Raw genomic sequence first — 27,634 nt, 5'->3', positions numbered from 1 at the left:
ACTATTAACATTCAGAAAATGTAAACACCATGCAGTTTAACAGCTTTTAAAATAAGGCCTGTAGCTCTCTGCTTGTGTGCATGATGTATTGTTATCTTCTGTCTTTTCATTTTGTTGCTGTAGAAGCAACCCAGAAAGTCAAAGTACCTTTGCTGCCCTTTGCAGCCTTTACAAGGAGAGAACTGGGAAGAATGAAGGGAAGCAGACGGGGAGAGAAGAACAACTGGAGGGTTCAAAGGATTGCATGAACATGAGGACAGTTGGAGGGTGTAGAGGAGAGGAGAGCTGAAGCTCAAGGTAGCAACAGGAGGAGAAATGAATCTTAATATCTCCTCTAGGCATACACAGTCAGAGGAGAACTCATATACTGTGTGGGAGTTCGCAGTTCAGCCTCACTGTGGTGGGGCAGCAATGAAGATGACTGAGCTGTTGAATATATGAAACCATAAAGACTCCAAGGACGTTGCTGCCAGAGACCTAGGTCACACTATAATCAGACAGGAAATCAAGTAGGATGACAGTGGGAGGAATGTAGACACACGAGTTGTGTGGAAGAGCACTAAGACATGAGCTAACTTGTCACATTGTTGACTAAGTTTCTGCTGTAATAGAGCTGATGCCAGCTGCAGAGGTATAAACCTTCTATTAGCAACTGCCCCTTGGATTGTCGGCAGTTTGAGTTTGTGCAAGCAGTGAGTTAAGAGGATTATTAAAAATGGCGATCACTGGTCTTAATGTAACAGTATTAGGATACAAGAAAAACACTTAGGGAGTTACATGACTTGTGATTGTGGGATTAAAGACTAGTGCTGTGTAATTTTTATTAGAAACCTTGTTTATACAGCATGGGGGTGCCTATGTGCCACACCATTCAAGCAGTTTCATGGCATGCTGCTACTGAATACTGTGAAAAGAGAGTGACAGCCAATGAGAAGTACTTTAGATGAATGCTAGTGTAGGAGAGAGTTAATATAATCATTGATAGTTGTTCTGCTTTCACTTCTCTTACTTGGCTTTCCTCTTTCTGTCTCCTGCTCCCTCCCTCCCTTTTTTTTTTCTTGCCCTTCTTTCTCCAGAGGCTGTTGAAAGGTAATGAGAGTACACACCCACTTTCTTTCATTAGCAGTGGTGCAGGTCCATGCCTGTTCATGGGACAGCTGGCAGCTCTTGATATGTAGAAAAAAAAAGGATTGTCGTAAAAACACCCTCTCTATCCATCTATCTCCTTGTGGTTTTCTTATGAACCAAGGGTTTAGGTTTTAAATCAGATGTGTAGATTAGATGTGTTTCTTTTAGTGATCGGAGGTTAAAAAAAGGTCACAGCTGTGCTTCTGTGTCTCTCTATGTGTACATAGGGAAGTTAGTGTACATGCAAGTTGATTTAAATATTAGGGGCACCCCCCAGCCTGCACCTTAACAAGAAACTGTTTCCGGTACGACAGATTTTCACCTCGCAGCAGGCAGAGATAGCAGGAAGAGATCAGAATAGTACATTTGTATAGCTCGTCAGTCCCCTTTTAAACATGAAAGCATTGTGAGGTACTACAGAAAAGACTACAGTTTCTTTGTTTCCTCTCTATTCCTGCCTTTTTCTCTTTGTATGTGTCTAAACATGCTGGGTTTCTATTTTTATAGGCCTGCTGCTCTAGTCGCTCTCTAATGAGATGTAGTGTTTGGCCCGTTGTAGAGAGGCACTGAGTCCCGCATGAAGGTCTCTGTTGAGTCTGCCAGTGAGATAAACATGACAAAACATACGATGCAAACCTCACTCGAAATACTCATTGTTCTGCAGATGATGTTTAGCTTTTTCCTCTGTTAACCTTCTGTTAAGGTTATTGCATTGTTGATGATGATTCACAGCAAAGTGTTCAATTAAAGATTATTATAATAGCTCAAGCTATTTCAGTGTGGTCAACTGTTACTTTGAGATTTATTTATTTGTTTTGTTTATTTTGGGGCTGTTTTCTGTTTCTGTGATTTGTATTATAGTAACACAAATATATCCACATGAGCAGCCACCTGATTCATGCTGGTTTTGGTGGTGAATGTCTCTTTCAGAACTCCATGAAGGTGATGTTCAAGTGCTTGTGGAAGAACTGTGAAAAGGTCCTCAGCACCTCCTCAGGGATTCAGCGACACATCCGCACCGTCCACCTGGGGTGAGTTGCTAGTCATCACAGAAAAACCAAACACACATTTACTGTCTCTTGGGTTTAAATAGTCTCATTTGTAGGGACTTTTGAATACATATCTGATTCAGGAACCAGAACAGCTATGACGATATGCAGTAAAAAGTAAAAAAAAAAAAAACAAAACAAACTGATGTTACAGTCAGAGTATTTTGGGTCACTCCATTGGTGTTTATTCTTTACTTTCTCCACAGTCTCACATACTGCCTAGTTCTATGTATCATGCAGTTAACCATAGTTTTTGTCATATGCCTACTCACCATGATAATCTTCACTGTGATGTTGCAGTTGCCACAGGTGGGGTTTATACATGTACTGTTGATTTCTATTTGTTTTATAGAGCTGCTGTTTTAGCTGTCTTAGTGTGTAGGTGTCACATCAGTAATCCTACTTCTGCAGCTTCAGGGTAGCTGTGTCAAACTTTGTGATGAAAATGGTGATAAATCAAAACAAATGGCACACATATTATTATACACAGCTACCCACCTTCTCACCTCCCTAACCTCACTTGTCTTTTAGCACTTCTCCACACATAGGCCTTGTGATATAAACAAATATGTAAGCTCTAAACACATGCTATAAATGTAATGGCTTTGGCAATGCAGCACTAGTTTGCATTCACCATGGCAGGTACAGTACATGAGAGATAATATAAAATGAAACATGTGTGAACCAATCAAATTCAAAGCAGCAACAATCTTGACTTTGCATACATGGTATTGTTGAACAATTTCCAAAAGCAACTGTAACTATTTGTATGTTTATCTACTGATAGGATAAACTGTGTGTCCTGTGGTTCCTCCATATTATTCCTCAGTAAGGAGTGAGGACTTCTGCAGCATACTGGCTTTCACTGCCCCCTGCTGTTTGGAAGAGTAAAACCTTTCTGCACCCTTTGGGTCAGCGGCTTAAGAATCTGTTGCTTATGCTGTCTTATCTCTTCTCTCTTCTTCTCTCGCTTCTCTATTGTTTGCAAGTTTAACACAAAAATGTAAAATGGTGAAATATATCTTTTTTTATATTATTTGGCATTTTTGTCAGCATTTAATGAAAATAATGTGCAGGATGGCAATGGCAATATATCATAGGCCTGTTCAACCTCTAGCACTGGCAACTGTGGAATCTCCATTAGAGATCATGATACTGAGAACCCAGATGAGTAGCTGCAGATGAGTAAGAAGTCAGTGAAATCATATTCAGTCTCATTTTCTAGCACATTGTTCTAGATTTAACATGACAATTAAAAATGATTTCAGTTCTCAAAATGCACCTGAATAGATAAAGATGGGTTCAAGGACACTGAAAAAAGAGGTGCTGAAAAGTTTATAATACCCAGCAATAATGGTGTGTGAGCAGTGAAAACGGTGGAAGCTGGACATCAATTTTGCTGCTGTGGTCAGAGCAATTAGCAAGTACAAGAAAAAAGGGTTTGCAATAGCATTAGAATCGGCCATGTCTTCAAAAACAGCTTGGCCTAAAGTGTAAGAGGCTCAGTGGGGTTTATTACTACTACAAATTTAAAACTGAATTTAAAATGGAAGTAAAGTAACCTTAAATTGGGTATACGTCATTATTTATTAGTTGCTGTTTCTCTTGAAACAGGCGAAACAGTGAGTCGGACTACAGTGACGGAGAGGAGGACTTCTACTACTCAGAGATCGAGGTCAACATGGACAGCATAACAGAGGGCTTGTCCAGCCTCACACCCACCTCCCCCACCACGGCCGGCCCTCCGCCTGTCTTCCCTTCACCACTCACCGATGTCCCTCACTCTGAGCACATCAACATGAACGGCTCGCAGAGCCACGCCCCGACATTGCTCAGTCAGTCAGCTCCGTCCACGCTCTGCCACATCCGCACTGATCATGCTTACCAGGTAAGCAACAAGGCAGATACTTGTGTACACACAAACAGTACTACATTTAATTTCTAAAAAAATTACTGTAATTCTACTGTATTATGGAGTTTTAGTTTTCAATTATATGGGAGTCTACAAAGGCAGTTTCTAAGTTCAGTGTGAAAACAAAAGCCCAGAGGTCAGGCTGAATTACTTACTCCTACACCAGTGTGGGAGTATAAATATATATATATATATATATATATATATATATATACATAAGGGGAAAAAAGAACTTTCTTGCAAATTTTAACAGAAGTTCACTTAAACAATAAGGTCAGAATATTTTTTAAAGTCAGAAAAGTCATGAGGCTTATTTATGGATAGATTCCTGCTTGCAAAACTTTTTGTGATCTACTCTGTTGCAACTTTGGGTTTACATGCCTCCTGTCTTTTCTTCTCCTTGTCCTGCTTTTTCTTTCTCTCTTATTAGTACAGATTAAAATGAAAATGGCCATGTTTCAACTGGAAGAGCACATTAGGTCAAAGTGTAAATCTTTAAAATCTTTAATATTGAATCAGTCCATTGCAGTAGTTTGAGGTAGTATTCAACTTTCAGTTGCCATGACAACACAACAACAAGCTCTTAAAAATGCACAATATGCATATACAGTGAAATTATGTTTCATTTTCTCTGCACTGCTTCCTGCTTATATATGTCTCTAATCAATACTGTTTTGTGTCTGCCAATACTATTTAACAATTGTAAAACGCTCACATTTTCTGCTTATGTAAAACTTTTCCTGTAGGCAGTGTTGAAGAGTGTTAATATGATGGTACATTTCAGATTAAGAGGTGGAGAAATACCTTCCCTGCTAATCATATTATCTCTATTTTTCTGTACCATCTTTCTGTCTGTTTCCCTCTGCAACTTTCCTGCCCTTCCTTGTTTCTGTCATGTCCTCTCCTGGCTGTGGTGGGGTGGTTGTCCATGTTCCAGGCCACTGCTCCAGTGAGTATCCCAGTGGGTCCTGAGCTGGCTGGGTTAGGCAGTGGTAATGGGACTGGGCCTGGAACTGGGAATGGGAATGGCATCAGTGTGTCATGGCAGTCCCCTCCTGTCATTTTCAAAGGTGCCCCGGTGAGTGAGGCTTTGACTTGCGCCCTTTTTTTTTTTTTTTACTCAACTACGTGCCTGCTGCTGTTTCCCCACTTGTAGCAATTTGTTCTTTTTGTTGCTTTGGTTTTTCCACTCTTCCTGCTTCATAATACCATTATCTTGTCATGTAGAGAAGCATTGGCCTTCATGTATGTAGCACAGTTCCTGCAAAGATGCTTTTCAAAGTGCTCAACATAGAAAACATGAAACCAAATATACATGTACATTAAACATCAATTACCAGCTTCATGAACTTATGAAATAAGAACAAAGAAGTAAAAAATAATATGAGGTAAAAACTGATGAGAATAAAAGAAACTGAAGGAACATGTTTACAAAAAGTTTAAAACATGTTCAGTGAAACCTTGTGTGCTTCTAATAAGCTGCTTCAGAGGCTGGAGCCATAATTGCTGGGGGCAGAACTACCATGAATCAGAGACTGGGCTTCTGGGACGGCTAGGAGACAGTCAAAGGACCTGAGGGATGTAGGAGGCACATACTGTGTCTTAAAAGCACATCAGACACACTCAGACGCAGAACTGTTTAAACATTTACTAACCAATGAAGGGATCTTAAAATCAATAATAAAACTGGCAGGCAAATCGCTGCAGGGACACAAAAAATGTATGTACTGCTTGTCTGGTTGTAGATAAACACTGTACAGATGGAGTTTATGTGAATTGATTATGAACCGTGTGTCTTTTTGGGAGACAGGAAGGTAGTGCAACCAGGTAATGATGAAGGTACAGACTGATTTCTCAGCATTGATCTTGGCAGTGTGAGCAGCTGCAGTACTTTTTAAGATGCCTTGTGTATGCATAAACATTGAGCTTGTAGTCCAGGGTTATATTTACGCTGCATATTTTAACTAGAGTCACCTCCATGACCAAACTATTTCCACTGTTTGTTGAGAGTGTTGCACACATGAATGTCATGTGTGTGATAACATGTGCACTCTTCTAATGACATAGGAAGCTTGTAGAAGTTACACAGTAGAGCTCCACAGGATGATCCTGTGGCTGTTGTTAACCCAGGGGAATAAAAAATGTCCTGTGGTCATTACTGAGGCCAAAGTCTGTCTGAAAGACTTCTGAAACTGCACTCAAACTGATAAGAAAAGGCAAACAGCGTTGATCCACAGTCTGTTCACAGCTCTCATTGAAGTTGTCTGTGTTGTTTATGTCAGGTGCAATAATGTAATAGGTATTATTATTATTATTATTATTATATTACCATTTTGTGTTTGTAACTGTGTAAGCCTTACGTGGTCTTATCTGTTCGATCAAATAATTGTCTTTATTTCTTCCAGTCATTTTTGGACACATCGCTTCACTCTATAAGTGATATATACTGTAGAGCAATGCACTTACAGTGTCTTTCGGTTTTTGAAGGGCCATGTGACTCATGTTCGGACAGTCAGCATCGGTGAGAAGCGGCAGCCGGCAACCAGTACCCACACTGCTGTTAACAAGAACCATGCTTTAATAACGCCGGCAGCTAAATCAACACCAGGAACCAGGTATGTGGCAGTGGTCTGCTGTGTGCATGTGCCTGTGTGACTATGCCAGAAATGTTAAAACATTCTGGTTAAATTAAGGAAGTGGGGCCAGTCCAGCTCTGGTTATTCAGGTGTATATTCAACTGTGTTGTATATGTTAATAATATGATCCAGCAGTCACAATTATGAGCACCAAATGTATTTCCATGTCACATCTGCTTATGGCATGCCATTTTCCCTTTGTGGCAGTACGATGAAATTGCAAACAATCCAGTGCAGTTCCAACTGGACAGATTCAACAGTTCTTCATTTCACAGTGATTCTATTTTGTTGCATTATTAAAGATATTAAAAAATATATTATTTAATACAGGTACATTTATAAAGGCTTGTTATAGGTAGGTTTATTGCTGAATGGAAATCATTAGTGTATGTCATCATACTAATGTTGAGATTTCTGAATTCTGTTTATCACTATTGATTTCTTACTTACAACCAGACTAACAATAACAATTACATACTGATAAGACTCTGCATTGCTCTTCATGGCGCTGAAATATATCAAAATATTTTAAAAATTGCACTTGTGTCTACTAAGTTACATGTGTTCTATTGGCATGTTTGAAGGAAACACATGAATGTGGATGTGTGCCTACCCCTGCACATGAATACTTTTATGTGAGTGCATTGTGCATATATGTATTTTACCCATGTGGGCGTATGGATATCTGTGTGCCTCTCCTAATGCTGTCACATCTGCTGTTACCAAGGAAACCCCGTGGGGAGGCGAAGAAGTGCCGAAAGGTGTACGGCATGGAGAAGAAAGACATGTGGTGCACAGCCTGTCGCTGGAAAAAAGCCTGTCAGAGATTCACCGACTAATCCAGTCCCCTTCCACGATCCATGAGATGAGCTTTACTCACTTGAAGCAACAGCGACGTGGATTCTTCCACTGCAGAGAGGAGGGGGGATTTCTTCATGATGGAGCTCTGTGCTGCTTCCTCCAGCCCTGCAGGGGCTTTGCCTTCTCTCTTTTCCGTTTCCAAACACAATGAGACCGGTGGGTAAAAATAAACAAAAAAATCAGCAAGAAAATATAACTTTATGCAGGTTTGGAGACTTTTTCTAAGACTGAGTCATTTTCACTCTTTTGATGGATAAGGAAAAAAAAAACATTTGAATTGGATTTGAACCTTTTGTTTTTCACTTGTCTTTTTTCATGGCCTCAACTCAACGCGATGTTTAAAGACTACAGATAAGCTTTTCCGTATACTCTTATTTTATTATAGGAGCATCATGTAAGCTACTGTTTATGGGTTGGATCATGACTCTTTTTGGAAGTTCAAAGGTTAACACCAGATTTGCCCAAGAAGACCTCTGTAGCATATCTGTCTTTCATTGTCACTGTTTAAAAGACTTTAAAAAAAGCTTGTTCACTTACAATCAACAGTTTAGGTGTAAACTCAATACCAATACTAACATCACTATCTTCTGCCAATGTTACTAGATATTAACTGTATGTTTAAACACTTATTGGTCAATATCTAAGAGCCTGTTCATTAGGCAAACTCAATATAGCCAGCTATTCTTGTAATTTTGCAAAAATGCACAACCCTTCACACCAAGTAGTACAACATGTTTCCACTTAAATTTCCAAAATATTTTGAGAGAGGTGTATGCCATATGAGGCATGTTTCCCTCGCTTCTTCTTTATATTTGTACCCTAAAGATATGCACCTTGAGGAAATAAGTCATCTTTCAGAGTATCACTGTTGTGTATGCCCGAGAGAGTGGATTACTTATGTAACATTTATTTTCAGCAGTTACTTGCTGAAGCAACTAGTAGTTGCACTGTGCAATCAGCAGAATTACAGCATTTGATATTGTTCTTCTTTGTGGTTGTCGTTGTTACTAAGGTGAACTGAGGCAGAGTGGCTCAGTTTCTTTCCTTGGATAGCTCATGTCCTTAAGTGGGCGTTTACTATGATGAATGATCCGTGAACGATAAACGGCCCTTTGAAACTTTCATTTACAGTCTGGAATCGTGTATGCAGGGAACTTAATACAGATTGTAATCCAGCAATCACTCCCTGATAATTAGTCAAGTCATTCTTATTCATTGCAGTCATTTTTAAATGGAGATATTAAGCAGCACTGCAGCATTTGTAGACAATAGCAGTCTGGATCTTTCCTGGTTATTAGTAGTTATTGTGTTTCATTTTTCAAAGATCTGGTCTAACATTTGAAGAAGAAAAGTAAGAAATCTAAGTGGTCACCTGCATACCGATTTCTACAGAAGCAGGTGGAGCAAGATTTCAAATGCTTTACCAAAGTCCTTTTCAGAATAATATTCGAATAGTTTCCAAAGTTTAGATTAAACGTAAGTGACAGGTGAAAAGTAAAATACTCCTTTTATGTCGATTTAAAAAGCCTCAGCAGCTTTGACCAATCTAAGAAAATATCTGCTTCTAAGACCCACTTTGCAACCTGCTGGTATTTCTGTCTTGTTACAAAACTGAAATAATTTGGCAACCTGCAATAGATTGTACAGTCAAGTCAACTAGTAGACCTGCATGGATGGACTCTTAATGGTGATGTTATTAATGGAAGTAGTAGACAGATCTAGCTGTCAAAATTAAGAACATTTTAAACTCAGACATCCTGAGTTGAACCTTCTGCCCTTATTAACAACACACAACCATTGTTGCTGTAACTGGCTCTGAGTCACTTGAGTCCAATTTTAGATATTTTAAAAATAACAGTGATATAAATCTAATTCTTATCTTCTCTCCTGTTTCCCTTAAACATTATAGTATTTTTTTAGTTTATATAGCCCAAAGTGACACCTTTCCTCAAAGGGCTTTACTGTCCGTTCACGCTCTGTTCCTAGGCCGTAAACTCCACTAGAACAAGAAAGGAACAGGTAGTTTTCTGATCTGCTCTGAGGCACAGTCATGACAATTGGTGTATATTTTTTTTAAGAGTCACCTTTGTGCTGTTTGTTAGCAGCTTTTTAAATGTCGATTTTGCTGCTTGTCCTCTACTATTCATGCACTCTGACAGTGACCTGATATGATCACCATGGCAACGTATGACACACATCCAGATACACACACACAAACACAACGTGCCTGTCCTCTCCCATGCGAGCAGGCCTTTTTCTGAGCAGACTCTTTGACTGAGGTACAGTATGACGTCACACCTCTGTCACCATAGAAACACCAGCGCTGCCCTCCTGTCGCCACAGGGCCTACTGTCGGTCGAGTCCACGTTTGAGGCGACCAGTTATCACTTCTCAATGAAAGCAGGGAAGCAGGTGCCTGGCTGTTAATTGGTGGCTTGGAGTCAGTGGGCAAAAATGTACTGAGCACACGTCGTCTCTGTAGCAGTAGTCACTAATGTCTCGTTCATTTCCTGTCAAAAACCATGTTGTTTTGAAAATTAATCAGCATGCCTGTTGTCTTTATTCCAATAGCCTCCCAGATAAGCTAGGTCTCCCTCTCTCTCTCGGCGTGAGAGCAGTTGGCAGGCCTCTTCCAGTCAGAAACTTCACAAAGTGCCAATGAAAAGAACATAAAAAGGGTAAGGTGTACTGACCTAATGAAATTGCACTACGATGCACTGCGCATGGACATGTTTTTATACATTTAGACATTTTAAATACACAAATTTTTAAGTGAAAAATTGATTTTTTTTTTTTTTTTTTTTTTTTTTTTTTGTTTCATGGGGAGGGTGTCGTCACTGCCCGATGGAATAAATTGGGTGTCAGGTATAAGAGGTTCTGTACCTTTGGGGTCCCCTGTTATTAGCAAGTGATCTTAACAGTTAATGTCTTTCTCTCTGTGTCACATTTATCGTACTAGACATGGTGGGGCTGGCAGTTGTAGAAGTGTGGTACTGGGGAAGTATAGTGTGGTACGCAGGTAGTCAGGCCCTTTGCCTTTCCTTGGAGGAGTGCCAAGGACCGAAAGCAGCACTTGCCTCATCTCAGTGATGGGGAAACACAGGTCTCAGCTGCACGTCATCATCTTGATAACAGATGCTTTACAGTGTTTTATTGCCTGGAGTTTTTTCACAACACACACACACACACACACACTTTTTTTATCCATAAAGCTCATCTTTGTGCTTCCTTACCGAAATATGTACTTAAAACAAAAAAACAAAAAACACATAGATGCTTCTTTACATTTACTGAGCTGAGGTAGTAACTGTGTAGAGACTGCGATTAGTGCCGGATATCACTTTTAATTCTGTTATGTCTGTTTGGTCATAGTTCAAGTGTCAGATGCAGCCCATCAGCTCTCTGTCTCCATCCTCAGTGTAAGCACCTGTAGAGTCCAGCAGCAGGAGTAGGGCCGATGCTTTTGCTGGCAGTCGTTGACACTGTTGCTGTGTGTTAAGGGGACAGGTTGCCACCAGCTGCTGTTCCACCTTATTTCGAGTTGCACTAAACTGCTCTGTAACCATCAAGGCTGCAACAATAATACCTCGGCCTCGTGAGTGCAGAACTCTAGGTACAAAAGTTGTTGCTCTTGTGCACAGATCTTGGCCAAGAGGACTTTTGTAAAATAGATCAACAATTACAACTTAAAGCTAGAAAATACGGGATGGAGATTGAACTGAGCTGGTAATGGGTGTGTGGGGAAAACTGGAGCTGTACACGACATAGAAGGTGGAGATGAGGAACGCAGTGACGAAATAAATGGAATTGCAGTTTCAGGGCTTTCTTGTACATATGCAGCATAAAGAGAACCATGAGGCTTTTTCATATATTGTTTTCTCTGTTGTTGTATCTCTGTTATATGAAAAGGAAACTTTTTTACAGTCGCTCAGAATATTTTTTTTTTAAAGTCGATTGAAAAGCTATAGTGAATATAACACGTAAAGATTCAATGTGTATTGTAGCTTAGAGGCAAAGGGGAGAAAAAAAAGCCTATTGAATGTAAAACCTAGAAAAAGAAAAAGCCTTTTTGTTGTTATATGTGCTGGCTAGTGTGTACTGCCTGTAGTGAACCTGTAGTGCGTCCTGATTTTGGTATCCAAATCTGTTAACACCCACAGACAGCTGTCGCCACACTGCTAAATCATATCAAATTACACAACCATGCAGTATTTCTTGACTATCTTACTTTGTGCAATGAGATGCTTTATAATGGAACAAGAACTAACTTGAGCTTTCAGTGACATTGGGTTTCTTTCTCACTTGTTTTTTTGTCTTTCTCCTCTGTACTTTTTTTTTTTTTTTTTCAGAACGTGTGGTTATTGTTGTTGTGGATGTCGTTTGTGGTTTTTAATGTTAAGTTGCTGTTAGGCAGGATCACTTTTGACCTTTGGTCACAATGGAAATATTAACCTTGTGGGAATCTGTATCCTGCCCTGCACATTCCAACACAGCGTGCTTTTAGTGTTTTACTTGTTTCCTAATAGACATATCCTTCCCATTGCTTTTTTACTGAGTAGTGATTCTACTCTGATCACGTTGTCATTTTCCATTTCTTGTTTCCTATGCTGTCCAGCTTTACTGTGGTCCCACCTAAGCCTTTACCCAGTGTATTAAGCTAAAATAAACCCTTGAAATGTGCATCAAAAAAAGCCTTCATTTTCTCCAAAAAATGTCAAAATGCTGCTTTCTTGAATGTTAGTTTGTGTGTAAACCAGCAACAGCAAAGCCAATAGATCTTAAATTAAATGTAATGCATTGCAATGGCAGCTGCACTCAGTTCTCTGCTCAATGTGCTCTTATTTTTTTCTTTTTTGTCCCGGCTATTACCCTCTGTTTGTCCGCTGATGACCATTTATTTCTCCTGTTATGTTTTACTGAGCCTTACACTGGCTGGTGTGATAACTGACTTTTGTTTTTCTTGTTTTTGTTTTTTCAATTGTTTGTTTAAACGATTGGTTGTTTGGATAAGTTTGAGGTTGCTTGTCTAGTGTTGCATCCCCCCTTTTCATTTTTTTGGTAGGTGATATACAACACTGAAGGGTTTTTTGTGTTAGATTTCCCTCTTCAGTAACTGATAACCCAAGGCTGATTTAATTAGTTTTCCCCTAAATATAAATTTGCTCATTGCAGCTTGAAATGACACGCTAAAACTGTTTTGAGGCGAATGTGAAATCAGCCTTGGGTCTTCACTGGAGGGCAACATTTCTTCTATGTGTGTCCCACGCATATGGAGGAAGCACTTTCTGAAGAGTGGTGCACTCAAGGAGTATTTGTGAGAATGCCAAGCCTATGATCAGTGCTTGAAGAGATGGATGACCATGTATGATGCTGATAATGTGATCTATGTGATGTAATGTGACAGAAAGAAAATAAACCTGAATGGAAGAAACCTGCCAACAGAGTCCTTATTTAACGTTAACATCTAGATGAATGGGTGTGGCATGGCAGTGTAGAGGTTAGAACTATTGCCTCACAACAAGAGGGTTCTGGGTCTGAATCCTGTTCGAACCTGGGGCCTCTCCTTGTGGACTTTGCATGTTCTCCCTGTGTCCCTGTGTTTCCCCCCTCCCACAGTCATAGGTGTGAATGTGTGTTTGTCTCTGGGCTGACCCCTGTGATAGACTGGTGATCTGTCCAGGTTGTACCACGCCTCTCGCTCAAAATCAGCTGGGATTGCCTCCAGCTTCCCTACTACCCTGAATGTTCCAAGATAAGCTGTAGATGAAGGATGAAATGTATATGAATGAAAGTCTGGATAAATTACTCCAGGAGATGTTCAAATTTAAAGAAAAGATCTAATGAAGGAAATGGGGTAGAGTAAGATCAATAGATTTTCTATCATTTGTCCACTCTGCCCTCTTGTGGACAAAAGTAGGTAATACCAAGCAGTTCCATCAACTAACAGTAATAAAACAAGAGGCCCAGGAGACACTGGTCATTTCTTTACAGCAGCAATTTCAAAATTTATTGAGACTGATTGGTTTTTGCAAATAATAGTCAAGCTAATTCTTCCACTAAACATGAAGTTAGAAAGAGGCTTGGATGGCCAGTGGGCCAGCCCCAACATCAAAACAGGAGGCTCATGGTTGACTTTAAAAATGTTTTGTGATCAGTACTATCAACTGAAAAAATATCTGCACAAGAGCACTTAAATCTGCCCAAAACAAAACAGGTGTAGAAACAGGACAGGTTTTTTTTTTTTTGATTATTTAACACATTTTGTTACAAACACAGGTTTATGATGATCATCAATATAAAGTCAGTATCATATTGAACAATATTCCCAATGAAAATAAACAAACCTCAAGCTTCAAGTGCGACCTTTGACAAATTAAAGACCCTCTGAAACTTGAGAGAAAATAAATAATATATAATAGTAATATAAATTCATATATATGAAGGTATACACACATCACTCTTAGTAGAAGAACAAAATCTAAAGTAAAAAGCGCCAATTTTGAAATATAGTATAATATAGATATACCCATATCTATGGCTTCATGATTTGCACGTGAATCAAGCTATACAGGCTAAATGAGGATTGCAATTTGTACACATCTAAAATACCCATATTCATCTGCAATAGAGCAAAGAGTTCCAGTTTTGCATCGTGTAGAATGAGACAGTTGTGTGCAGATGCCGAAGACGTTGCTTTGGTATGACAAAATGAACACAGGCATGCAGTTAAGACCACAGAATCAGGGCACAAAAGGTCATCGACACACAGTGGGAAGGAGAATCTAGTTGCCCATTATGATTTGTCTCTGAAGTATCATCCTCAAACATTTTTTTACTCTAATCTGATCAGCCACATCTCGGTAATCTCTATCCATCGATACAAATATTCAGTCATCTCTCTGAAACAAATACTCGCACAAGCACACAGGTGAAATGTCATTGAGGCACATATTGAGGGGTTGATGGCAGACATTTTCCTGAAGTACAACCCAGTATGAGGAAGAAGACATACAGTACAGGTCGTGAGAAAAGCACAGGGCATGGGAGTCACACATACATCCAGTCGTCTCTCAGTGGCCACGACAATACCACTGGACAGAGATTTGTCACTGATCATGGGCTCCTTCCACACCCACCATTGACATTCATTAAAAACCTTCCCCACTGTCTTTCTCTTTCTTTTCACCCCAAAATGTTTGATAAATGGGTGAAATTAAAAACATAATAAATAATCTAAATTTAAAAAAAAAACAAAACAATTAAACAATTGCCAGACATTAAGAAAGCATCACAAATTGCATTGTGCTGAGAGTTTCTAAGAGGGGGTTGATGGGAAGTGCAGTCCATGGCACCTGTAGCAGAGAGGCCTGATGTGTGCGACCAGCACTGGCAACAAAATGTTTCCCAGAGTTACTACTGCAGAGCTCACTTTCCCTTTACGTAAATGAACTATAGTCGAGCCAGTAAAATGCTGGCAGATAGAAATACAGCATGAAGACTCAACACACGTTCATCTGCGTGCTGCATTTCTACTTGATTGTATGTTGTGCGAAGGTGTGACATTAAAAACTGAAAATAATAACCATAATAATCTGCTTGGTTTGAAAATGCAGTCTTCAAAAGCTAGCTGGTCCTTTCACACAGCCCTTCATATTCACAATAATACCATAACGTGCACTTTTTCAAACTGTGACTGTGACAATAGTGACAGGTTAAAAAAAAAAAATAAACAACCCAACAACAAAACTGTTAACCACAACAATAAATCTAAAAGCACCTGCACATACAGACTGTGAAACAAAAGCACTTCTTGTATACAAGGTACGAGATTGTTTTTGGTTCCATATGATTCAATTAGTGTACATTAGTGATGCAAAAGCATGTGTTGAATATATGTTTCAATCAATATCTAACAGAGAAGCTCGACAGTGAAGTTGTTTTTCCCCCTTGGTAAAAAAGCAAATACAACAGGAAAGCGTAAACTGGCACAAGAAAAGGTTGATAAAAGCCCCATGGCTTGCTGTCCACAACAAGGCAAAGTATAAAAGCTTTTTTTCTTATACAAGATATAAAATATCAAAAAAGAACACACAATAAAGCTTAGCATCCAGCACTTAATAATAATTAATAGTAACATCAACAACAGTAATCATACTTGTGATAATCAGAATAATAAGACATGTAATCTGCCTCACTTGAATTGTCAATAATTCTGCCAAAAACATGGAAAGAATCTTAAGAAATCAATATAGACTTTTTTTTGGACATTGGACACTCTTGCATACAAGCATCCATCCTGTTTCACACACAAACACACACACACACACACAAAAGAGGGAATGACTTCTCAAATATCCACAAACAGTTTTTCAATAAATAGCTGTTAAACAAAAATTAATATTAACACTCTCTACAAATATCAAACTCTGAATTTCAAGCACAATTTTGATCCTCTTCTTTTAACCTTACGAAGCCAGACAAAATATGTCACCAAAAGAAAGATAAACCATGAAAAGAGTCTGCATATTCTGGATTGAAAGTACATGGCCAAGAAAAAAATACAGAAATACAGGGTTTTCAACAAAGGCAGCTCCTCCTTAGGTGTGAGAGAGGTGGCTCTCAGGTCCGATCGTCACAGCCTCCAGTGTGAAAGACACTCAACCAGAGACAGCAAGAGAGACAGAAGGAGTTAATAGTGTACGTCATGTGGACCAATTATGTGCTTGCGTTGATTTTCCAAACAGGGAAGCAGAAACTGATGCGTAGAAATGCTGTTTATGAGGAGGTTATAAACTCTTCCATACACTGTAAAAGTCTCGTTCAGTCTCTCTCCGTCTCACACTCACTCCCCTTTTGAATTCCAACAAAACAAAAACGTATGTACATTTGTCAAATCTCCAGTATTTGTGGGAATGGATCGATAGAAACCGTGTGTTAAACTTAGGTGAAGAAAAGATTAAGGACCCCACTGAAAGGCATAGGCTATATAAACAGCAATCTGCACAAAGATTCAGTGATTTCTATATCCTGATAACAGTCAAGAGGACATAAAATATATCCTTAAAGGTAGGTGCGGTCACCGAGTTGTTTAGGTAAGTAAAGATCAGATCAAAAATGTAAACCACGGGTTCAGGGCTTTGTAAGGAGTCAGTTTTCATTAAAGTGCAAGTCTGTGGCAGTAGGACTCTGCATCAACAACGTGCCTTGGGGCTGCCCGGTCCTCTGACACATGTAGCTTTGCAATAGATTTAGACTCTCCCTTCATTTGTAGAGAGACACTTTACCCAGAAACATTTCAGCCGAGGTGGGACCAAGACACCCTCCTCCTGGCTATTTCCCTACACTGTCATGATCCTTGGTTTCCATGGTGATTGTGATGGCAAACATACAAAGTTGCAGTCTAGCATTGGCCGTGTCCTTGGCAGCATTCTTGTTGGTTCCTGTTGAGACAGAGTAGAAAACTACTGGACTCTGGCCTGAACCCTCAAGAAAAAGAAAGACAAAAACACTGCATCAGAAGTAAAGGAGGTAAGCGGAAAAAGCCTTGCACTTGAGCCATCTCTTGACCACTCTTCTACTATGGGTTGAGAATAGCCTAAGAGTGTGTGTCTGTGTGTATGTGTGTGCATTTGAGTGTGTTACTCATAATGGGTTTATATCATTGTCGTGCATCACCCTTCAGCATTTCCTTTCAAAGGAAGGCCTGCCCACAGTGGGACGAATGGGTAAAGAGGGCAGAGTTTTCTGCCTGAGAGATCTTCAGAGATCTTCAGAGACTGGTTGATGAGCCACAAGAGCCTGGCGGATTCTAGGAGATCCAGGTGAAGTCCCTCTCACTCCCGTTCTGCTGCTCCCCCTCCTGTGCGGAGGAGTCGCTTTCCTCCTTCTCATTGTCCAGTGGTCCGTGTGTCTCAGTGGTCATCCCTGAGTCCTTCCATTTCCCTCCTTCTTCTTCACCTTCTCCAATCATCTCTCCATCCCCTTCGACCATCATCTCCTCCTCGCCCTCTCCATCACCATCGCACTCTGCCTGGTCATCATGGAAACGATCGCCGGGATACAGTTCCTCCTCTGGAGAGATGTCTCCACCCACCTCCCCATTGTGGTCCAGCAGGGCAGCCATGCCCCGGCCAGAGCAGTCGGCGCAGACACCATGGCGACGGGAGCCATGTTTGATTCCAACGCTAGCTGCTGACATGAAGACTCGGCTGCATACTTTACACACATACTTCTTGTCTTTGCTGTGGACCTGTTGGATGGCAACATCATTTTAAAAAATGTTGTATACACTTTGGATAAGTGTATTTTACTGGCCCCCTACTGGTGATGATGTGAGCGCACTTACCAGAGTGTGCCGCTTCATGTGCTCCCTTCTGGTGAACTTCTTGCCACAGATTTCACAGGGGTAGGGCCTCTCACCAGTATGAGAGCGCATGTGCCTCTTTAGGATGCACTGGTGCATAGCAGAGAAACTGCAGTAGGGGCACTTGAACTTTTTACGGATCACTGTGAAGTCATTCACTGTATGGACAGAAAGGGGGAGGGAGGGAGCGGAGAGAGAAAAAGATTAGTTTTGAATGAAGCTCGTTTAAATAAACTGAGATGTCATTTTTCAGTTATTACTTTTAATTAGTGGCATAGTCTAGCAATGTACCATCAATTCCCAGGGCCACCCCATAGCCAGTAAAAGCTACAGTTACCCTGGCAACAGCTCTTCCTCCATACTAAAGCAATAAAGGCAAAGAGATACTATAAACACACGACACAACAGTCAGTCTGCTTTAGTTGCACTAGAAGGTCTCTGCTAAGGACAGCAACAACACAGACAGAAAGACAAACACAGACAATGACAAGAAGCCTGAAGGCTGGGAAATAAAACTCACACTCACAAAGGGAGGCTTCTGCATAATAAAAACAAACAAACAAACAAACAAACAAAAAGCAACACAAAGAACTAATGTTAATACCATGTCCCAGTCTTGTGTAGAGGTCAGGTAAGCCAATTATCTCAAGGTCTAGACTTAAATGGTAGTTAAACCCATTGAAGGGCATCCAAGTAGGCTGTGTGTGTACATGTGTGTAACCAATGAGAAATATTACAGTCAGGAAATATAGTATATGACCATGAAAGATCAGGACTGGATTACACAAGCACTGCAGACATCAACACACATCAACTGTACATAAAGGAGGGAGTTCAACACACAGGTAAGTTTTATAAGCTAAAGCGACAATAAAATTACCTCCATCTGCAAACTGAATTCTGCTCTGATTAAATGCTCGTCAGTGCATCATAAAAAAACAAAAAACAAAAAAACAAGAAAAAAAACATGCAAGTATACATAAACTGATATGGGCAACAACATTTAGGTAAGTAAAAATGCAAACACAAAGACAGAAAAAATTATGTGATTCTGGGAACGTGTGCATGACACACGCCTACATAAAAATAAAAACAACACACATTTTTTAAGGTTTTGTAACAATTTAATTAGAGAAAAAATTACATTTCTCTTTAGAAAAGCACATACCACTGTACAGTTACAGGAGTCCTTTCATGATCTAAAATGAAATAGCTCTAAATATTTACATCAACACATATTCCCAAAGTGCTACACAACATCTGTACAGTATTTGCCATTTGTCTTCCATGGCTGGCTCTGCAGAGTGATTAGTTCCTGACTTCTCTCAGCATGCCAGTCTGCTTCAACTGCTGGCTAGGACAGTGTGTGCTACCTGAGAAATGGGATTTTGTATTAGAAAGGATTTGGCATTTGGGAGTTCATTGTGTGAAGGGGGCAGATTCCCAGTAGACACTAGTTCTACTTTTATTGCAGGCATAGAAATTAGACTTCTATGTATTGAAGTGACTGTGGATTATTATGGGGTTAACACAAATGGATGTTTCCCTTTGGCTACAGTATTCACAGTAACACTCCAAAACTGACCTGCATCAAAATGATATTTTATATTTATTTTGAAAAGACCTCCTATAAACGCAAAGGAGGAAGTCTGGTCAGAAGTCTGTGTTCTTATTGGTTCTAGTGTCCTTCAGGTTCCTTCACCACCTCCATGACTCCACTCCACAATTTCCGAACTTCTGTCCTTTGATCCCCCCATTTTCTACGTTGGATTTACACCATTCAACCACACCATCATCTGCCTGCAGCAGTAACATCACAAAGCTCATTTGGTTTAAGGGGCATCTGCCTATCGGTCCCCATTTCCTCTTCAGATGAGGGGTCAGGGGTTAAGAAAGGCTGGAGCCGTGAAGGACCAATTACTGTCCAGCTCCAGCCACACTCAGCCACTAGAAGACTTACAGGTCTGGAACAAAGATGGACAGAAAGAGAAAATGACACCATTCAACCCCCACCTGGGCTGCTTCTAGTCTATTGTTTTAGCTGGCTTTGTCTTGTTTGGCACATCCCCTCCATCTGCACTGATCTGACAGCACCGACAGAAGGTAATCATGTCAGACCAATGACATGAGGCAGATCTGTGGCAGAATTACTTTGCTGTTTCTTTGCAGCTACAGTTAAATTAAAGTAAGCACAAATACTCTTATATATTCAATTATGTAGTTTAATCTCATTATTTAAAGGTTTGTGTCGTACATTCTCACTGATCTCAGAAATAATGTGATTTGGGTCTTTATTCAGATCTCACTAGTGCAATGCTGCAAATTTCCTATAGGTGGTGTGGTAGTGTGGGCTGTGAGCTGGAGCAAAGCCTGGCAGATATAAAGTGGCTCTGTGTGTCTTTCTGCCTGTAATGCAGGGGTGGACAAAAAGATAAAGATCTCTCTGCCTAAAAAGGAGAGAAGAGTTTAGTCAGACTGGTGACTGGCGACAGAGAGCCAGACAAGTGGTTTAGGTTGGGGAGGTGGAAAGACGCCCGCCATCTCTCCATCCGGCACCACAGCGGAAAGTAATTCACCTGTTCGTGCATCCAGTCAGTGCTGGCTGAAACCATCTACAAACCCTAAAAAATCCCACCATTCAACCGTTCCTTTAAAAGAACAGTTTTGCATAGCAACTATGTATTTTTTATATTTATGTTGCTAATTTGCATTAAATCATTCTTGAAAAATAATTATGACATAAAATTGTCATAATTAAGATGTAGAAATTGTGGCTAAGTAATTATAATAATGTCAAGAGACATTTGATTTTAGAAGGAATTCTTCCCTTCTTAGTGCAACAACACTACAGGCATTTTTGGCATGGACACACAACATGTGAGGATCTGCTGCCTAACTGATGAGTATGAATGTGTGAACATAAGCCTGCAGCCTGTAGATCCACTTTCAATTTTCCACATTGATACTGCAATTATGACTGTCAACTTTCATCTCTTGAGAAAGCCTCCACAGTGGATCTATAACCCCACCCTGTGACATTTCCATCTCAGTGCTGCCTCCCAGTATAACTCCTGGCACTGACCCCACCTGGCAGCACAGTTTCACATGCGTTGCCAGGTTTTTCTGGGTGCTAAAAGCCTTGGAACAGGCAGGACAGGTGTGCCCCCTTTCTTTGGAGTGCACAGAGGACAGGTGCCTGTGCAGGTCTGTGCGGTCTCTGAAATGTTTCAGACAGTACACACACTGCATGAGCTTCTTCTTGAAGTGGATGGTCTTCTCATGTCGGTCTGCATTGGATTTGAGGGTGAAGCTGGCAGGGCACTGAGAGCAGAAGTAGCGCGCTGGCGTGTGCTCGGCTGCTGCAGGACGGCAGAGAGACTCGTGGAAGTGGAGAGGTTGGGATTGTGGCTGGTGACGGGGCTGGGTAGGTTGGTGGTGCAGACCCTGCATGACTGACCAGTCTAGTGACACAGCCATCAGGGACAGGGTGTGGCAATATTCGTGTTCCCTGAGATGCTCCAGGCTGCTGAACAGCTGTTTGCACAGGGAGCAGGCAAACCCCTGTGAGGGCCAGGCACTGGGCTCTGGCAGAACTCTTTCCCCTGATCCAAGCTCTTCACAGAGCATCAACCCTTTAGTCCCTTTGCCAGCCATGGACACTGACGTCCGCATGGTCAAGCCACCAACCCAGCTCCCATCGCCCATCTGATGCCTCTCGACAGGACACTGGTCATCCTCCAAAGCTGAGACAGTAAGAGGGAGAGTGAAAAGTGAGAGGAATCGAAGGCACAAAAGGACATGCCATGCTTCAATTAAAAGCCTGGACCGTACCTGTGCTGTATTCTTTCATGTGTTTCTTGTCTTTTACACCCCCCTGTAGGCACAAAACATCCCATTATGTCACATACACATTTATAGAGTCTGTATGGAATGCTGTCTGGGCATGCAGGAGGCAGGGAGGTGAGACAAGCAGTGAAGACAATATCTTTTCCACATGAAAAACAGAGAAAGTAAATAGAAAAAAGGAGGGAAAGGGAGAAATGACAGATCAGAATACTTTAAAGACACAAATAAATTGTTAGAGATTAGCAAGCAAACTCAGAAGAACTCTTGTACAGTAAGTAGCTGATGTTCCTGGATGCTGAAGCTGTCCTAGGAGACACAAAATGAGCACTTAGGTTGAGCTACAGTATTAATAATATTATCAAGGCCTGATACTCCTATGCTCAACCTGCCCTGTGTGTTAGCAAGGTGCAGCAAACACCCGTCCCCCACTCTCTTATACACATCCCATCTGAACTGTATCCTTCATTTATCTACTCCATTCCTTCACCCCCACTGTTTCCTCTGGCCCCTTCACTCCTCCTCCTCCTCCTCCTCCTCCTCCTCCTCTCTAAGAACAGAACACCATGCACTGGGTAAACAGATGGCTTGTCCGTAGAGATAGGGAGGCTTGTTGGGAGGCAGGTCCACTGAAATCAAATACTGCTCCTAAATGTTCACCCGCGCACACGGCGAACACACACAGACTGGCAGAAAACTCACATCCACACATGCTCATACTGCCATGCTCACACACACGCACATGCACGCCCACGCTCACAAACACACACACACCGAGCAGAACAAACAATTTCCTGGACTGCGAGAGCAAACCTCTCATTGTCTACTAGTATTGATTCTACTCAGTCTCATCTCTCTACCTTACTCGTTATCTGCCATCTCTAAGCACACGCTGCCATTGTGAGTAGATGTGTCATCTCTAATGTAGCCACTATAAACTACATTACTGCTAATGCTGAGCAAAGACTGCCGGCTTGAAGGTGAATCCACGTCTAGCTATATTAAAAGATTATATGAAAAGTGAGACCAGCCTGGAGAATTGGAAATCTGAAAAGAGAAAGCAAACATGGTATACAGAAAAGAATGACAAACAAAAGAAAACAGACAGTGTTCCTTCTCCAGTGCAGCAGGAAATGTGCCAGATTCCACACAGAGAATGAGATACAGAGAAGGGTTGAGCGATGATGTGCTTGTGTGTAAAAAAGGAGACTTTCCAATGATGATAAATAACCCCATTAAACCCCAGACACACCACCATGTCTACAGTCATTGTCTACCCTCCACCACCTCTCAACCCTGCTCAGTGCATTTGCAAAAGCAGGGAGAAGCTGCCCCCTGGGTTCTCATCTCCACTCACTCTTAGGTGGATCAAGCCTCTATCTGACCAGGGGAGCTTTACCCAGAGAGCAGCGTCTGCCCTGGAGCTGAATCAGGCTCTGTGTGCTTACCTCAGGTAAGGTGGAGGGCGTTGGGCCCTCAGAGGCCTCTTCCACATCCATGTCCAAATCTTCTGAGGGCAGCAGGAGCGCCCCAGCCTGCAGACCGGGGGCCTCCAGGGGCCGAGGCTCAGAGGGGAGCAGTGGTGTAGGTGGGCAGTATGCTGATGTTGATGACGATGATGATGGTGGGGATGGTGGTGGTGGTAGTGGTGACGGTGGAAGATGAGGAGAAAGAAGAGGAAGAGGAGGAGGAGGAGAGGAGCCAGCCCCCTGTTTGTTATGAATAGTGGCCCCCGTGGCCCCTGGCCGGAGCATGCTGCAGTAGTTGCTGGAGCGGAGCCCTGAGGAGCACAGGAAACGAGTCTCACCCACCCACTCACGTACAACTGCAACTCTGCTAGCAGCTGGCCACCAGAACACAACGGGAGAGAGTGGGCAGGGGGGCACACAGAGGCTGCCAGTGCTGCACTATCAAACACTGTGGAGAGGGGGAGGAAGAAAAACTCTGAAGTTTCACTTTCCACCAGCCGAGGGGAAAGGGTTAGGGCTTCTTTACTCTCTTTCTCTCTCTTTTTCTTTCTCTGCTTTCTCTGCTCTCCTTCTCCTTCCACCCACATGTGTGCGCAGAGGATGGCAGCGTGTTTGTGTTTTGTGAGAATGTGTGCATGAGGTGTGTGCGAGTAAAATGCATATAAGGAGAGGGCTTGAGGATCCTCTGTACCGTGGAGGGAGATTGTTTTGGAGAGGAGCCATCTTGCAGCTCAAGACTTTTTGTACACGCAGGGTAAAGGACGTCTGCATCGACCATGTAAGATGTTTACGAGCAACAAGTTCAGGCACACTGGATAAAGAATTTCAAATTTCTTGGTCTTTAGCGCTCACACAGAAGCTTTTTCTGCTACATTAACATCACCATTAGCTGGTAGTACATCTGTTTTTCCTATAGCGTATATTAATCAAATATACAATCGTATACAATCTATTGCAGGTTATTCTGGACTCTGTGTGTGTGTGTGTGTGTGTGTGTGTGTGTGTGTGTGTGTGTGTGTGTGTGTGTGTGTGTGTGTGTGTGTGCGTGTGCGCGAGTATGTGCGAGTGTGGGTGGTATTTTGGGGAATGTCTCCAGAGTTATGCAGTGGGTTAGCCATTCATTGCCCTCCTCTGCACAACAGACAGAATCACACAACCATGGGACTCGACCGTGGATGGATTCCTGGAATGTTAAACTATCGCGCCCGACACTCCCATCTCCCACCTACTGAGAACACACACAAATGCTTAACTCCCAGTGTCTTCTTCCACACCCCCAGCAGTGATGGGAGGAACATTAAGAGGGAATAAGCAATGGAGACATGGAGACAGAGAGTAAAGGGATGAGCTACAGGTGACAGGCAGCAGCTCGTTAACAAATGGTGTCCTGGCAGTTCTTAGGGAAAGGATTATCATAAACTATCTATGACGACTGGGTTTCAGCACAGGCCTTTTGAAGAATTCCAACATACGACTGTAATTTTTGCAATCTTGTCTCATTGAGTTTAATATTGCAGTCCTGTCTGGCAAGCTGTAAAGAATACAAATAACAGCAGGCTGAGTCATTGCACAGCGACTACAGCAAAAGACATGGAAAGAAGAAAAAAACATGCAGAGTACCTGAATTACTTAAACACAATATGACAGAAGAGGAAGTAAAATACAATCTGCATCCTTTCCTCCATCTGCCCTCACAATGCAATAAAGACATATCACGTCTGTTTAGGCTTTAGCGAAGCAGTTACTGTAGGGTGACTAATCAATGGCCAATAGCTCATAAAGCAAAACTGTAAGGGTAAGATTGTGAGGAATAAATAGCCGGATAAGGTATTGGCTTGTCCATGACTCCACGGGAGAAAAAAAGTCCTAATGACGCCTGTTGGCAACAACCTCTGACCTTTTTTCACTCTACTGTAAAGCTATGATGCAAAAAAGCAAGACTGAATTGATCTGGATCCATGTTTCAGATATGGAAGGTCAAAAACATTTGGAAAAGCATCATAAGATCCAAAAAGTTTTCTATAGAGTGGATGAGGTGACCTTTTCATGGAAAATTCCACTGCCAGATTGAAAGTTATTTCCATCTACCTGTATCGGTGTCTATGTTTACATTCCTCCTTACTGTTCTTCATTTCCTCTTGCATTTTAAAAGAGAGGCAGATGGAATGGCATTGTTATTTACGAAGTCTTGTGCACAAGATCGACAAGAATTGTGTCCCATTCATAAATAAAAATGGTAAAAGCTCTGGAGATTAACTACGGAGCCATTGGGAGCAACTGCACAGGCTGAGTCAATTTTCAGAAGTAGATGTGAAGTGATGAGAACAGGTAGTGGAAAGAAAAGTTCAGTAATGTCACTATGATCCCTATTGTTAATTGGATGTTCTTTACAGCCAGTACATGGTGGAAATTTGGACAGGTGCGCAGGGATGGTCCAATTGTCTGACGCACAGAGGGGCAGCGGGGCCAAATCCCATTGATCTTAATTGGATTCAGAAGGCTGATTCACATACAGACTGGTTCTGCTGTATTTTGGCATTCCACATGCTACAAGGATGTAGTCCGTGACCCATGCAAACAAAAGCAAAGAGAGCAGCTGTGTATTTGAATCTCATGCCCTGGTAACAAAGTGGGGGCCTGATTGGTTTGAATCTCTAGATGTAAAGTGAGACGGATATTCAGCAGCCAAAGTGTAGAACACTGATTGGTCTGGTTTTTAATGTTCAAATCTTTGCTATTGTTTTATTAAACAGTCAATTATACAGAAAAGAAAGAGTGAAAGAAAAATGAAGAGGGGGCGAGGGGGAGACAGAAGCTCTATGTCAAGGCCTTTTCCTGATATTCAGTGGTGTCTTTTGAATTGGGCCAGGTGACCTTGCTCTAGCTCCTCTCTGCTGAGATCAATACTTTCCCAGGACTTTAAACCAAGATACTTTGATGCTACACAGCTGAAGTAAAACAGGGGTAAAGAGAATGAAGTGAGACAAATATGGAGGAACTGCAGGAGTCGCCCGGAAGGGGAGGGAGTGAGGGAGAGTGTGAGGGATGAGTGTTAAGGAGGGGTGAAGGAGAAATAGATGGAAGGAGGGAGGGATGGTGTGAGGGGGAGTACAGGAGGCAAAAAGGACAGGAAGGATGTTAACCAGGGGTGAAGGAGAAGCAGAGAGGAGAACAGGAGGAGGGGGAAAGAGGGCTGAATGCAGGGAGGGAGGGAGGTAGGCAGGGAGCAGCGATCTGTCAAACCAGGCAGACTTGTCCTCCGCCCAGTAATCTGAGGTACAGTGTTTGTTTATTTTCTGTCCTCATTTAGACAGAGCCGAGGAGGGAGGGGAGGTTGTTGGCCATCTCAACAAGCCCAGTTCCCCAACCCCTATTGTCTGGGGAATTCAAAATAGAGTTTGGCTAACCAGAAACCTCCCTGTGGTTTCTTTGGCGATAACTGAAAAACAGCTCTAAGACTCGTTCAGCATGCCCCCCCCCAATCAGGGAGCAAATGATTAACATTTTCTGAATTCTCCAAATCTCCCTTTCATATAGTCAAGGCTGAGTGCATCTATAGAGTGTGAATGTGTATCAAAAAGCCTTTTTCTCTTTTCTGTGAGGCTGTCTATCTGTGCTGTGACAGCATCTGATTCTCCTCTTTAAGCCAGCAGAAACATCTCAATCCCACACACTTAACACTTCTACAAAAGGGGTGATGTGATGTGACATGCGTGCACGAGAACGTGCACGTATAGGCAACGTGTGTTTTGGTCTATTCAGTCTTTGGCCCTGTCTTTTATTTAGTAGGTGAGTGGGGCTCAACTCAAAAGGCACGACTAGGCTCAGAGTTGTACCCTTCCTCTGCTTTTCTTCTGCTCACAAAGACAGACAGAACTCAGGACAAAAGATCCAATTACTAGCCAGTAAAAGCAAAGAAATACAAACACACGAGTCACACACACAAATGTGCCCACGCGGACATGGAATCAAGAAAATATACGCTCACGCTGGTACACACATACACACACATGCACTGTAGACACAGAGTTTAACATCCTTACTGAAGACAAAAAATAAAAAAATCCTGTTGACAAATTAAAGTGAACAAATGAAGCAGAAAAATGTGTATCAATCTAGAATTGATAAGACAGCAACAGTTTAGCTATTATACTACTGTAATGTAATGATATTTCAATATTAAAAGTAGGAAGGAAGCCGGTCAAAGAATTAACGTAGAAAAAAATATAAAATTATTCACATATTGGTTGCACCAACATTCACAGTCACAAAAAAAACTGAAATATTATGGTAAACAAATTCTGGAATTCAATCATAAATTTGTAGTTTTAGCTGCAATATGTTTTATCCCACATGACATCAGATTTCTGTTA

General features: G+C 41.6%; 2 protein-coding genes across 11 annotated transcripts in view; one reads left to right on the top strand and one right to left on the bottom strand.

Annotated features, from left to right (window-relative positions):
* Positions 1–13,021, top strand: part of slc2a4rg (SLC2A4 regulator) — a 35,480-nt gene extending 22,459 nt beyond the window's left edge. For 2 of the 7 annotated variants that reach the window (XM_026331608.1, XM_026331607.1), the window contains exons 5-9: positions 2,059–2,159; positions 3,792–4,065; positions 5,027–5,167; positions 6,577–6,704; positions 7,453–13,021. In XM_026331608.1, the coding sequence (XP_026187393.1) occupies positions 2,059–2,159; positions 3,792–4,065; positions 5,027–5,167; positions 6,577–6,704; positions 7,453–7,564 (756 nt within the window). In that variant the 3' untranslated portion in view covers positions 7,565–13,021. Of the gene's footprint in view, positions 1–2,058; positions 2,160–3,791; positions 4,066–5,026; positions 5,188–5,534; positions 6,359–6,576; positions 6,705–7,452 lie in introns of those variants that run through there. The other 5 variants (XR_003297221.1, XR_003297220.1, XR_003297219.1 and 2 more) reach the window with 5 other exon arrangements.
* Positions 13,022–13,563: 542 nt separating this feature from the next.
* Positions 13,564–27,634, bottom strand: part of zbtb46 (zinc finger and BTB domain containing 46) — a 55,143-nt gene continuing 41,072 nt past the window's right edge. Inside the window, exons 5-9 of one of the 4 annotated variants that reach the window (XM_026331873.1) lie at positions 23,241–23,572; positions 21,781–21,823; positions 21,570–21,692; positions 17,932–18,107; positions 13,564–17,835 (exon numbers count right to left, since the gene is read on the bottom strand). In XM_026331873.1, the coding sequence (XP_026187658.1) occupies positions 17,395–17,835; positions 17,932–18,107; positions 21,570–21,692; positions 21,781–21,823; positions 23,241–23,572 (1,115 nt within the window). In that variant the 3' untranslated portion in view covers positions 13,564–17,394. Of the gene's footprint in view, positions 17,836–17,931; positions 18,108–18,151; positions 21,693–21,780; positions 21,824–23,240; positions 23,573–27,634 lie in introns of those variants that run through there. The other 3 variants (XM_026331871.1, XM_026331870.1, XM_026331872.1) reach the window with 3 other exon arrangements.

The sequence above is a fragment of the Mastacembelus armatus genome, chromosome 7, assembly GCF_900324485.2.
Source record: "Mastacembelus armatus chromosome 7, fMasArm1.2, whole genome shotgun sequence".
NCBI classification, from domain to species: Eukaryota; Metazoa; Chordata; class Actinopteri; order Synbranchiformes; family Mastacembelidae; genus Mastacembelus; species Mastacembelus armatus.
The sequence above is the reverse complement of the archived record's forward strand: the minus strand, read 5'-3'. Positions and strand labels throughout refer to the sequence as shown.